This window comes from Anolis carolinensis, chromosome 4, assembly GCF_035594765.1.
Source record: "Anolis carolinensis isolate JA03-04 chromosome 4, rAnoCar3.1.pri, whole genome shotgun sequence".
NCBI classification, from domain to species: Eukaryota; Metazoa; Chordata; class Lepidosauria; order Squamata; family Dactyloidae; genus Anolis; species Anolis carolinensis.
In genome coordinates, this window is record NC_085844.1 from 204667428 (window position 1) to 204681572 (window position 14145).

Below are 14145 nucleotides of genomic sequence, written 5' to 3' on the forward strand. Positions count from 1 at the left end.
TGGGTGCCCCACGTCCTTTGGAAACTATTTCTTCCAATGTACCCTTTAGGTTTGAAAACAATGTGTGTCTTTGTGATTGCTGCAATAACACTCAGCCCGGGGGCTTGGGATTACAAACGGAGCGGGAGAGAAGCAATGCACTTGCAGGAACGCAGACGTCCTTTGGAAACTATTATTTTCAAGTCCCCCCCCCCCTTTCAGGATTGCAAAGAAGGGCTGATGTGGTGATTGCTAAATTCCAAAAAAGAAAACAGAAAGGCAAAAGGTCTCCCTCAGGAGTAGATGGAAAGCACCCCAAGCTCAGCACTAGCAGGGACGCAGACGTCCTTTGGAAAAAAAAAGTTCCCTAAAGCCAGCCACAGCAAGGACTCTGCCCCAAGCCCCCAGCCAATTTCCCCCCCAAAAAACACAATATCGAACCAGCAACAACAGAAACACTCTACCCCCAGTCACTTAGCCCTCTCTCCCCCAAGCAAGCAAGCAGCTTCCCAGCGCGCGTGAAACACCCTCTCTCCTTGGTATCCCAACCCAGAATGGCTTGGCTCAGTTGGGGAGGGGATTTTTATAGAGATCCTCCACGTGGACGCGCAGGACGCTAGCCCCCACCTTTTTCAGCCATCGTGGAAGTCTCTGATTGGCCAGGGAGCGGTAGCCATGTTAGGCTGCGCTAGGCTCCCATTCATGTTAGGTTGCAGAAACAAAAAAAAAATTATTATTTTTAAAAAAAATATTAAAAAAAAAATTTGGAAGGAAAAAAATTAACGAAAATTTTAAGAAACAATTAGAGAATGGGCCAACGATGGTTCGAATTACATTGCCAGTTGCGCCCAGGGAAAACATTTCAATACTCGTTTCAAAAAACGAGAACAATCCGAAATAATTACGAAACGAGAAACATAACGAATATTTGGACAACCCTATTAGCCACTGCTCTTTTCATGTTGTGAACTGTTGGGCTCTGTACTCTTCTTTTGATGTTTTGGCTTTTAGTATCTGAGCCTTATGGACTTCTTTCAATGATGACTCTTGGCTTTCTTGGATGTATTTTTTCCGGCCCCTTTTCTCTTCCTCTACTGATTGCTTGACTTGAAGCAGCCCACTTCCTCCTTCAGACCTTGCTAGATAGAATATGTCTATGTCACTTCTTGGGTGCAGCACTCAATTTATGGTCATACTTTTTCATGTTTTTCTATCCAGGTTGTCCAATTTGGCTTGTGTCCAGTTAATTATGCCTGCAGTGTAACGTACTACAGGCACAGCCCATGTATTGATTGCCTTTATTGTATTTCCACAATTGAGCTTTGATTTCAAAAATTTTCTGACCTTCTAAGATATTTCTTCCTAATTGCACCTTTGACTTCTGCATGCTTGATGTTCTCTGCTTGCAGTATTCCCAAATATTTGTAACCTTCATTCACTGGCAAACTCTTTCTATGCCATTTGACATAATTTACACCTTTGCATGATGCTAGTTTTTCTTTTTTTATGCCCCAAAGATGCACACTTGTCGAGTCCAGAATCCATTGCAATGCCCGTACTGAAGATTCTTATTGTGTTCAGTTGTTGTTGTTGTTGTTGTTGTTGTTGTTATTTATACCCAGCTTTTTCTCTACACAAAGGAGACTCAAAGCGACTGCTCAAGGGAAGGAGGTCTCTTTAACTTGCTTTCAGGGAGCATGATGTTGTTTCCACAGCTCACCCACCAACATATGACATTGAAACAAGGACCAACAAAGAGGAATCCTGCTTCAGATGGTCATAGGCTCAGTGTGTGGTTGGAAAGGGGTGGTGGTGGAGAAGTCATCCTCCTTGTACCCTGATCAAAAGCTGAACAAACCTTCTTTTCTGATCCAGCTGCTTGGTCTTAAGATGAACTGAGGTAGTGTTTATGTAGTTTTACAGTAGAACTATGTCGTCTTGTTGAATACAGAATGGTCATGAATCCATAAGTCTAGGTTACCAATCTATACTGAATTTAATTATTTTTATGGCACTTATGTACCACTTTTCTCACCCTTGGGGGGACTCAAAGCAGTTCCCAACATAATCAATGGCAAAATTCAATGTCTTACATGTATAAAACATCACATATCAAAACAACAACAATGACAATAGATTAAAACCATTAAACTATAAAACTCTAAAACAACAATCAGACACAATACATAAAACATTTGGGCCTTGCAACAATCCCGAGATGATCTTTAACTTTAATAATAGCCAATGTCTGTCACTCAAGAGGAAAACTTTATATGATCCCTGAATTGAAATATGTTGCAAATAATAACTTAAGAGAAACAAAATCGTTTTCTAGGTAAGACTCTAAAGAAAATCATTACTTTTTGTGTTTACATGACCGAATATATAAAAAGAATATAGGCAAACATCACCATTATCTGTCTTTGGTAATATAGGTGAAGGTTTAAAGAGCCAATAGCATTGGTACAAGACTAAATACAGAAACTGCCAGCACACAGTGTCTATTGAGGAATGGCAAATACTTTCCATATAAAAAACTGAAAATATAGGCTAGCACTAGCATCTCTGTTTACAAATTGCTACAGCTGAATGTATTTTCCCTGTATATATGAATCATTCTGTCATCATTATTATACCTTGTCAGAAATTTCAACTTCAGCTCTGGAGAAGATGGGCCACAAACAAGAGGAGGGGGCTAATCCCTGGAAGAAACAGACCACCAACATCAGAAAAACATTTATTTTCATGGAAGCACTTGGATCGTAAGTGTTCATTACTTTTTTTAATTTATTATGGACATTTTGTACCCAGGCTTTGCAGTTCAAACAGCAATCAAAGAAAACTTCCCAAAGAATGAAAGCTACTTTAAAAGCACAAACGAGTCAATGGAGACAACTAGTTGCTCACATTACAAGAAGAGTGGGTGACTGTGACTCTCCAGATGTTTCAAGACTTCATCTCTCAGCATTCATTGCCATTAGCTAAGGTCTGAACCTTCACAGGAAGGATGTTCTTCAAAGCAATTGCAGTAGAGTCAGTGTCTTCTTTGCCTGTCATGGAGCAGGTGGTCATGAATAAAATGCAAGCAGCATTTGGCCTCCTTGAATCTGTGGATTCAATGTTTGACTCTAGATTCCATCATCCTTATTAAAAATGCTCAAAAGTAAGAATAGTGGCAATGGAGTACATCATCATCTGGAAGAGTCCCAAATCCCCATGGCTATATTAAAGAAATATAATCTTGAATTGTATTCAGAAGCTAACTATTCCTCACTTTGTTATTGTGCATTTTCTGAGCTGTATGGCCATGTTCTAGAAGCATTCTCTCCTGATGTTTCACCCACATCTATGGCAGCATTCACAGAAGTTGTGTACCTCACAACCTCTGAGGATGCCTGTCATAGATGTGGGTGAAACATCAAGAGAGAATGCTTCTGGAACATGGCCATAAATTTTCTGAGCTGTATGGCCATGTTCCATAAGCATTCTCTCCTGATGTTTCACCCACATCTATGGCAGCATCCTCATAAGTTGTGTACCTCACAACCTCTGAGGATGTGTCATAGATGTGGGTGAAACGTAGGAGAGAATGCTTCTGGAACATGGCCATACAGCCCGGAAAATGCACAGCAACCCAGTGATTCCAGCTATGAAAGCCTTTGACAATTAATCACTTTAATTACCAAAGAGTATGTTAAATATGTTCCCATTTCTCAGGGCTTGTTTAAACTGTCTTAAACCTCCATCAGACTAGAGGTTGTTCCTTGACATCCTCACAATGTCTAAGATGAGGTAAAAACAGTTAACACTTTTTTGTCCCATATTAGGTGGAGGAATCAGGAAATTCTCTGGGGTTCCAATGAAACTCCAGAGCAGCCAGCATTCCAGGGTTAAAGTGATCAGTTGAACCAGCTCTAATTCAAACTGGTCCACTGTTCACATATGAAGAATACTCACTTGAACTATCATTCCTCCTGTCATGACACCATTTTTTTCATTGTCAGAATAAATAATTCTGAGTAATCTTTCCATCCACAGAATGAACTCACAAATCTAAAACAGTTGCAGTAGAGTGTCAGCAAAAAAATATCCTATGTATTTCTACTATGTTTTATAATTACTTATCTTTTCATTGCACAGAACTGTATAAGATTAAGTAGAGACTGTTTCATGTTGTGGATCATTGGCCCAATATTATTGTATTGTCTAAATTAGGGCATGGATCTTGTGACCTGTTAGATCCCAGCCAGCCAGGGCACCAAGGCCTGCAGTGGTTCAGGACATGCACTTTGACACAGATAATGCTGAGGGTTATACTGACATTTCACCCTCCACGGAGGGGCCTTTACAGCTGCAGGTGCCTGAAGATATTGGCTCTGGAGACTTACTAATTGGAAGGCAGAAGGCAGAGATGGTAGGATGTGTGGAACATACCACTTGTTTCTCACACAGAGAGGACTAGTCACCCACACAAGACATCATGTACCAATGAGGCAAATATTTCACATTGTCTAATGGTAGAACCAACACTAACATGGAGGATACCTCTCTTGCTTAGCTGTAGAAACCATACTGAAAAGGATTATGAGAAACTGATTAAGCTTTTACTTTATATGTTTGGCCTCCACTAAATGAAACATGAGAGATCCTAATATTATGATTCCTCTCCCTTACAACAGAGAGCATGATCTAACTTCATGCTGTGGATGGGATGGAAGGAAGGGTACATGTTGCTCGGGCCTGGGTCCCCAGGTGTTTTGGCCTACAACTCCCAGAAATCCCAGACAGTTTACCAGCTGTTAGGGTTTCTGGGAGTTGAAGGCCATAACATCTGGGGACCCACAGGTTGAGAACCACTGGCCTGGAAAGACAGAATATATAGTTTATTCTGAATTTCTCCTTCTAGGGAAGGGATTGCAGCATTAGCCATGACCTTTACATTTCTGGGCTCTAGTAAAATAATAACTATATCATCACACATGCACATTGTGAGACCCTTGACTATCACTACATGTTTCTTCATCAGGCCTTATTCTTCCATATCTACAGTATTTTAATCCCTGTAGTGAGCAGGCATTTTTATGTTTTACGAAACATGGTAAGGGTAAAAGAAAACTCAAGTGGGAACAAAAATAGACATATAAGCTAGTGGACTCTCATGCAAGTCATATATTAATAGGACAAGTTGGATGTGTTGTATACTTTCCCATAGTTTGCCATTAAGCTTCTTTGCAACAAAGGGGCAGCAGTAGCCTGCTACTGTGTATTATTTTGCCTTATTGTGCTGAGATATCCTTTCTGAACAAGTTACATATCCCTTCCTCCTTGTACCTTCTAAATTCTTTGGGACTTCACATCAAAATATGGGAGGTGTGTACTAATAAGGTGTTCCTGTTTGTAGTTTGCGAAGTCTGACTGTAATGCTATGAAAAATGAGCTTAGGATCACTCAGAGATATGAAACCAGGTTTTCTAAACCTGGCTGCACATGTTACACCCAATTGGTTCTCAATGCATTGAACTGCTATAGAAATTGTGGATCATGTTCTTTCTATATATATATAGAAAGTGTGTGTGTGTGTGTGTGTGTGTGTGTGTGTGTGTGTGTGTGTGTGTATATATATATATATATATATATATATATATATATATGATTACAAAACTGTGACCCCAAAACTATTTTTCAGTAGAAGTACCATTGCTCCCTGAGGGATGGAATGAACTAATGTACTTCTGCTTGGAAGAGGATGGGTGGAAAGAGAAAAGCTTCAGGAGAGGGCGATGGGAAATAACAGCACAATGGATGTGCAAGGAGCAGTGACAGGGTATATACAATGAACAGTGATACGCAAAGGGACTATGTGGGCAAAAGGCACCAGGTCCCAATCTTTGATCTTAGCCTTGAAACACTATCACAGCCAGTTCAGCACAGCAATGTCATCTTTTCTATTTCTTGTGAATTTGCAAATTGGCTCGAGGGGGTAATTAAGGGGTCCCCCACACCCAATAAACAGGCCACTTTCAGTCCTTATATCAGAAGAAAGGCAAGCTAAAATAAAGTCAATAAATTGGAACAGAAAAATGATCTAATGTCAGCACTGGATTTTTAAAAAAAAGCATTGGTAGGGTAATCCTTGTATTAATGTTAAAAAGGTTATCAAATTCTTAGAAAAATTGTAAGTTTCTCAGGCTGGATGTTATCATTTTAAACATTGCTAAAATTGACATTTTTAGAAATGTAGAATAAGTGATAGCAATTTTAGAATTAAATCAAAGGCAGAGAAAGCAAAAGTTCAGTCTGGGAGAATCATAGAAGTGGCTCACAAGGGCCATTCAGTCCAACTGTCTGCCAGTGAAGGAATACTCAATCAAAGTACCCCTGACAGATGGTCATTGAATCTGTTTTAATACCTCCAGAGAAGGAGACTTCATCACACACTGAGACAGCATAATCTATCGAACAGCTCATATCATCTCACACCATCTTGTGATTTTAATTCGTTTGTTTTTTAATGCATTTGTTTTAATTGGTTTAGATTTTAATGCATTTGTTATTTATTGATATGTATATGCATCATTGAATTTTTGCCTTTATAAATCAATCCTGAGTCCCCTTTGGGGTGAGAAAAGCAGGGTACAAGTGTGGTAAATAAATAAACAAATAAATAAATAAAATTACCATAAAATGGTAATTATGTTGTTACAATGTTTTAATGTTATGGGTCTATGTTTTTAACTTATGTTGTTGTTGGGCTTGTCCCCATGTGAGCCGCCCCGAGTCCCTTCGGGGAGATGGAGGTGGGATACAAAAATAACGTTATTATATTATCAAAAAGTTCTTCCTAATGTTTAGGCGGAATATCTTTTCCTGAAATTTGAATTCATTGCTCCATATCCTAGTCTCTAGAACAGCAGAAAACAAGCTTTCCCCCTCCAAAGTACTATACCAACAATTATTGTACTGGGAAACAGAGGAAGACTATATAAAAAACAACATGACCATATGGGCAAGGGAGATTGGGCACACTATAAGTTTAGAGCAGTGGGAAAGATGTTGGCAAAAAAGATTAAAATTTACATATTCAATAGCGCTAAAGGAAAGCTGGTATAAAATCTTTTTTAGGTGGTACATTACCCCAGCAAAACTGTCAAAATTCAACAAGGGAAAAAATTGGGGAGAGTGCTGGAAATGTAGAAAAGAAAAAGGGGATTTTTTTCACATGTGATGGAGGTACAAGAGGATTAAAAGGTTTTGGAGAATTATACATAAGGAGATGGAGATTATATTACAAAAAAAATTATGTTAAAACTGGAATACTTGTTACTAGGTCTAACGGACTTCTCTATGGACCTAAATAATGAGAAACTTTTCATGTATATGATAAGCGCAACAAGAATTGTAATAGCAAAATTGTGGAAGACATCGGAAATACCGTCAATAGAACAATGGACACTGAAATTGATGGACATAAAAAACATGGACATATTAACGCAGATAATCTCACAACAACCGCAGACAAGGGTAAAAACGGACTGAAGCAATTTCAGTAAATATCTAAGGAAAGGAGGAATTTGGAAACATAGAAGGAATTGATGGGTAAAAATAGAAACTCAGGTATCAAGATAATAGGTTCAGAAAAAACATTGAAATGTAAAGAAGCAAAACGCTATGCAGTGGAGCTGGAAGGCAATATAGAAAGGGGGGAGGATTAGGGGGAACTGGGCTTAGCTTTTGGTTGGTTTATGTCTTCCTTTTGTTTTTTTGTTTTTTGGGGAGGTTTTTGATGTTTTGTGTTTTGCTTTGTTTTGTTTTGCGTTTTTGTTTTTCTTGTTTTTTTTAATGTATTGCAATAACTATAAATAAAATGTTTTTTAAAAAAAGCATGACTAACATGTACCTTCTAAACCTTCTCTTCTTCAAGTTAAATATACCCAGTTCCCTAAGCCGCTTCTCATAGGGCCTGCATCCAGACCTTTGACCATTTTGGTTGCTCTTCTCTGGACACGTTCCATCTTGTCAATATTCTTCTTCTTCAGCCGTGTTGTGCAGAACTGGACACAGTATTCTAGATGAGATCTGACCAAAGCAGAATAGAATGGATGCTGTCCTTCTTACCTTCTATTCTATTTGATAAACAAAATCTCTAAGTTATCTTAATAACCTATGCTCCAGTTTAGCAGCTTTATTGTGATTACATAGCTCAGTGATAAAAAAAAATCTCCTTCACACTTCATGTCTTTTTTGATTCTTTCTTGACATTTAAGTGGCTTTAATATTGTACCACAAGCATAATTTCTGAAGCTTGTAAGGGGCCAGCTATCTCTTCAATTATACCTGCATACAAGATTCCTTTTACTCATAATGGATTTTTTTTTAAAAAAAATTACTCATTTCATCAATTTACATTTTTCCACTATAATTTCTCATTTAAAGAACTCAGAAGAAATGCTATAAATACCTAGCACCCACCTTTTTTTAAAAAAAAAAATCTGACTTAGGTAGCTGGCATAATTCATCAGATGAAGTGTGAAAATCTTGATTATTTCCCTGCATGTTGCATTCCAACATGCAATAAAATGAATACATAGCATCATAAGGGTGGAGGGTTCTCAACTAGTCAAAGAGCATTTATTATTTTGAGATGTTCTAAGAGTGTACACTTATCTCATTATTTAATAACTTTCTCACTTTCAGAAATAAGGGTTCTTGAGGGTTTTGGTCCTTCCATTTTTTTCTAGCAATTAATTTACACTGTCCAGACTAATACATGGTTTGAACACAGCTAAACCTCTGTGGTTGTACTTTTCTAATGATCTTCTCCAAATCCAGTCTTATTTTAAAAATGTGGAAAACTACATTGACTAATAATACTATAGAATACAAATCATGGAGTAAAATGAAATAGCACTAGGTGCATGTGTGCATATTTGTGTGTGTGCTTAAAGCAGCCTGATGCAAAACTCGATTCAGAAACTGATGAATGAATATGTGAAAAGTTATAACAATTTGTTCGAGCTCTAGTGAGAAATTATATTACAACTCGGCTACTGTGAAGTACTAGTGGACTGCACAGTGTTTTGATAGTCATCTGAGACACAAAATATGATATTCCCATTAGATTTGTCACATAATGACACAACTCCAAAGAAAAAATCCTGTCTGTGGAAATACTTCTTTTTCTTATCTTTTCTCACTCTTTCCTATCCTTCCTGTTTACTGGCATCCAAAACATATGGTGCTTGTGACTCCTTAAGTGTTGTAGGATTACAGTTCCCCACATTCCTCATCAATCACTATAACTATGACTGATGGAAGGTATAGTACTGCTTCAGCAGAACATTTCCCATCCTAGTGAGCAGAATATTTCCCATCTTCACTCCAAGACTTTAATTAAAATGTATATCTTGGCAGTGCTTAAAAATTAAACTTCAAGTGATTCTGAACGGCATCACCAACAAACAATCTAGACATTTTTTGTATTTGTTAAAGGATTTATGTCTGTATGCACAACATTTCTGAGGAAATCAGCTTTGGATAAAATCAATTCACTAAGCATACACCCTGCAATAAACAAACAAAAACATTTTCATTATCTACGTGGATGAATACCCAATGAGCAGAGCAGGATGGAGTTTCTGCCTAATGTCCTCATCCCCAACTCCATGTGTTGATTTAAGCTTTTCTCCTAACAGTTCATGCACAGAGCTATTATAAGGATAAAGAGTTAAATTATTCTGATCAAAATTAAGGATAGGACCAGCAGATACATACAGTGAGGTGGGGGTTAGCATTTTGTTGGTTAGGGTGCTTCTATAGTATAGAATTAATGCAATTGAACACCACTTTAACTGCTATGGCTCAATGCTATGGTATCATGGAAGTTGTAGTTTGGTGAGGCACTAGTACTCTTTGGCAAAAAAAACTATCATGATTCCGTTGTATTGAACCATGGCAGTTAAAATGGTGTTGAACTGAATTAATTCTTCAGTGTATAGGCACCCTTTGTTCCAAATAGTGTAGATCCATTCAATCAGTTGTCAAACAATGAATTAATAAATCTAGTGGATTAAATGGGTCTGCTCCAGACTAAAAGAGGACTTAAACCAGTGTATGTAGGGGTGAGAGAGAGTGTGTGTCTTAAGAGAGAAAAATTGAAATTCTCCCCAGAATAGTCTTCAGCAACTCATGGGTCAGAAAAGCATTGAATCTGTTCTGGGGATTTACTCTGAACTTTTAAAGGAGTAATCCAAGGTTCTAAAAATATAAGATTCAGTACCTCTGATACCATCTTTAAACTCCGGATTGAAACCCAGAGTGAATTCCCTGCCCCATTGCCATGGGATCCACCAAGTCATTAGTTGAACCTTATAAGTTCAGAACCACCTTTATATAAAAAGAAAGGGACAAACAAGCTAACAATACACAGATTAAGAGCCATTTATCACTCATTCATATATGGTAAATTTATAATAAATAATATGATTAATAAAAATTGTAATTGTGAACAAAATTGAGATACATGGTATGAAATGAAATGAAATCTTGGAACAGTGTGTTGTTATTTAGAGAACAAAGATAAAATAAAACAAATTGGTCAGATATTTAATTTGAACAGAAGTAGAGTTCTTGTCACAAAGGAAAACAAGTATATTATTGGCACACATAACAGGAGCCCCTGATGTCATAGTGGACTAAAGCCTCGTGACTTGAAGGTTGGGTTGCTGACCTGAAAGCTGCCAGGTTCGAATCCCACCCTGGAAGAATGCGGATGAGCTCCTTCTATCAGCTCCAGCTCCATGCGGGGACATGAGAGAAGCTTCCCACAAGGATGGTAAAAACATCAAAACATTTGGTGCAACGTCCTTGCAGACAGCCAGTTCTCTCACTCAAGACGTGACTCAAGTTGCTCCTGACACAAAAAAACACACACACACATAACTTCTTGGCATGTGATGCATCCCACGGTTAGGCAGATCTAGGGATGAGATCAGTTCTCCAGAGACATCTCCAAGGAAGGGGACTAGTGAAAGCTTTTGTTTCCTCTGTGCCAGCTTGTTGATTCAAGTAGTCTAAATGCATGGCTTTAATTATCTTAAACTGTTTAGGCATGAAGCATGGAACAGATGAGTGAACATCTGATTTGTGGGCTGATAGTTTCCTACTGTCTTCGACTGTATGGGGAGATGATAGAAATTCTGATTTTCTCTTCAATAGAGTGGGTATTTTAGTAAGTGTTACTGGAAAGTGCAGATACAAGAATAGGGTTTTTAAAAAAAAATAGAAAGGGAGCAATGTTGTGTGAAGGCATACAACAATAACAAAATATGAGTAGTGCTCAAAAACTGCAAAAATCCTTGTCTTCTCACAAAAGAGGGAGAAAATCATGTTTCTCCCTATCACCCTGTCACCATGTCTCTTCAAAATCTATTGCACTGTTTGTAACAGCTGACCTCCAGTTACAACACTCAAGTGCCAGAGCTTCCCAGTTCTTGGTGTTTATACCATGTTAAAGTTAGCTTTAAGCCCATCAACATTCCAAAATTGATTTGTCTTTTTCAGCTGCAAGGTGGTGACTCCTCTAGATCGGCAGTACAGTCAGGGATAAAAGAGCAGATTATATTTAGAACCTTTTCTACCCCCACCCCCATATGGGTGAGCAGAGTGGATCCTAAATAGGATTGCTCAGACATGGATACAGCTGCTGAACTGATGAACTGCCTCAGATCTTGAGTTAGAACCACTGAATCTATGTGTAGATCTGTAGCTAGGGACTTTCAGATTTCACTCTGCCCCCATCACCGCTTGCCGATCACCTTAGGACTTACGTTGGTTTTGTTGCTTGCAAGGTGCCTATGCATGAATGTGTTTTATGTCTGGGAATCAGTGCACAATGACCCACATTGATTCTTCACAGAAAAAGGTTATAATCCAGTGGTATGGATGCCATGATGATTGGTGGCCTCTTCTATCCTGCAGCTGTTGTCTGCCTTCACCTGTTTTGCCATTGAGAACTTTCTCAAATAGTTATTTGTTTGATTGCTCCCCTGAGATCTTGCTGCCAGAGGTGACCCTGCTGGGAATACATTATGGCTTTGCTCACAAATTCACTGGACCACACACCTTGGTTTGACAACAGTGCATATGAAATAGAGCTAGGAGTCTTAGTAGATCACAAGATAAACAAGTGTGATGTGGCAATTTAAAAAGTGAATGCAATTCTAGGCTGCATTGATAGGAACATAATGTCTAGATCAAATAATATAAAAGTAGAAATGATAATACTACTGTATTAGACCCTTTCAAGAGTGAAATACGAAGCCTTGGAGTGTGGCAGAGTCTCCTTCTCTGGAGGTTTTTAAACAATGACTAGATGGTTATCTTTTGGGAGTGCTTTGATTGTGCATGGCAGGAGGTTGGACTGGATAATTCTTGTGGTCTCTTCTAACTCTATTATTCTACAATTCTAGTCCAGGATCCAACAGTGTGCATTTGCCAGAACTTATTTATTTATTTGTTTGTTTATTTACAGTATTTATATTCCGCCCTTCTCACCCTTAAGGGGACTCAGGGCGGATCACATCGCACACATATAAGGCAAACATTCAATGCCATAACATAGAACAGAGACAGAGACAGACGCAGGCACGGGCTGGCCTCAAACTCATGACCTCTTGGTCAGAGTGATTTGTTGCAGCTGGCTGCTAACCAGCCTGCGCCACAGCCCGGCCTTCATCTAGAATTGGCCATACCACTTCTCTTCTTGCAAGCATGCACCCATAAACAGATATGCACAAATGACACATTCCAGACACATTCTGAAATGTGTCTGGAGAGCTTTGGGACAGGTTTTGATGCAGCAGGAGGCTACCACAACAAGGGGAGGGGAAAAACATGTTTCCGCAAGCATTAGATGCTGGGTTCCTGTGCCGGATCATCACCATGTTAAATGTTAAGTATCTGCAATGAAAAAAGTGTCAAGTTTTGTTGTACTGTACAGCCTGTTTTCCATTGTTAACATTTTCTGCAAGAGCATCAGTCTTCAAAGACATTAATGCTATTAAATCTTAAGTGCTTCAAAAAAAAAAAAAAACGAGGACTTGGCTTAAGCTGTCTCTTTCCTACTTTGCACTTTTGGCAATTAACTGGTGTTCATACTGCATACTGTTAAAATGTTAGAGCTACTTTTGCCAAGAGATGTATCATTTCTTGGCAGAGTACACTTTCTGTACTAAGACATGCAAGTTATTCTTATCTGTATAGTGAACATGGTTGGGGTTGCATATAATGTCAGCAATATAAAAGGACTTCTTTTTAAAAAGACTTTGTACTTCTTGTTGTACTTGTTTCTCAGTGAAGAAAACAAGGCAACGAATGGGGGGGGGGGAGACAATAAAATTGATGTACTTTTTTAAGTGTTTAAAAAGCAAATCTCTTCACAAGACAATGGATTTAGGAGCAATAATCTATTTAAGGTAAATCAGGCAAAATCAAGTGGAAGGACTTTGTAAACCTCTAACCCGCACCTCATAACCATTTTTTCTCGTCCATCCTAGCAGAGATTTTCTCAGATTGTTGCATCTTGTTACAATGTTGCTTAAGAAGTTTCACTTATTTTAACCCTCCATCTTATTAGCTCTTCAACATTATTAATGAAGCTTAATGTTTTAGATCACTGCATCTAGTGTAAGGGACTAGCAATTCTTTCATGCCAATATACAATAGATTGGTATTATATTTGTTCCACATTGGCCATTACTGTTCATTTCTTTATTTATTTCTTCCCTGTTGTCTACCACTCTTTCTTTCTTTCTTTTTCTTTCTTTCTTCCTTCCTTCCTTCCTTCCTTCCTTCCTTCCTTCCTTCCTTCCTTCCTTCCTTCCTTCCTCCCCCACCCCCACCAATGAAGTCAACTGAATTGTAATTGGTGGTTGATTGATAGTATTACTGTTGTATTAACTCTTGTTTTATTGTCTTACTGTGTTTTAATTTTTTGGTATATTGTTCAATGTATTTATGCTGTTGTTTTTGTAAATTGTGCTGGTCAGGCCTTGCCCCATGTGAGCTGCCCCGAGTCCCGAAGGGTTTGGCAGGGTATAAATATTTATTTATTTATTTATTCCTTTCTTTCTTTCTTTCTTTCTTCCTTTCCTCCTTTCTTTTTTTCTT

The 14145-nt window shown here is 38.3% G+C and overlaps 1 protein-coding gene across 3 annotated transcripts in view; it reads left to right on the forward strand.

The window, feature by feature from the left end:
• Positions 1-14145, forward strand: part of camk1g (calcium/calmodulin dependent protein kinase IG) — a 59292-nt gene that overhangs the window by 20519 nt on the left and 24628 nt on the right. For 2 of the 3 annotated variants that reach the window (XM_016993336.2, XM_016993337.2), the window contains one exon: positions 2624-2741. The exons of the other annotated variant lie outside the window; for it this stretch is intronic. In XM_016993336.2, the coding sequence (XP_016848825.1) occupies positions 2624-2741 (118 nt within the window). The remainder of the gene's footprint in view (positions 1-2623; positions 2742-14145) is intronic. 3 annotated transcript variants of the gene reach the window in all.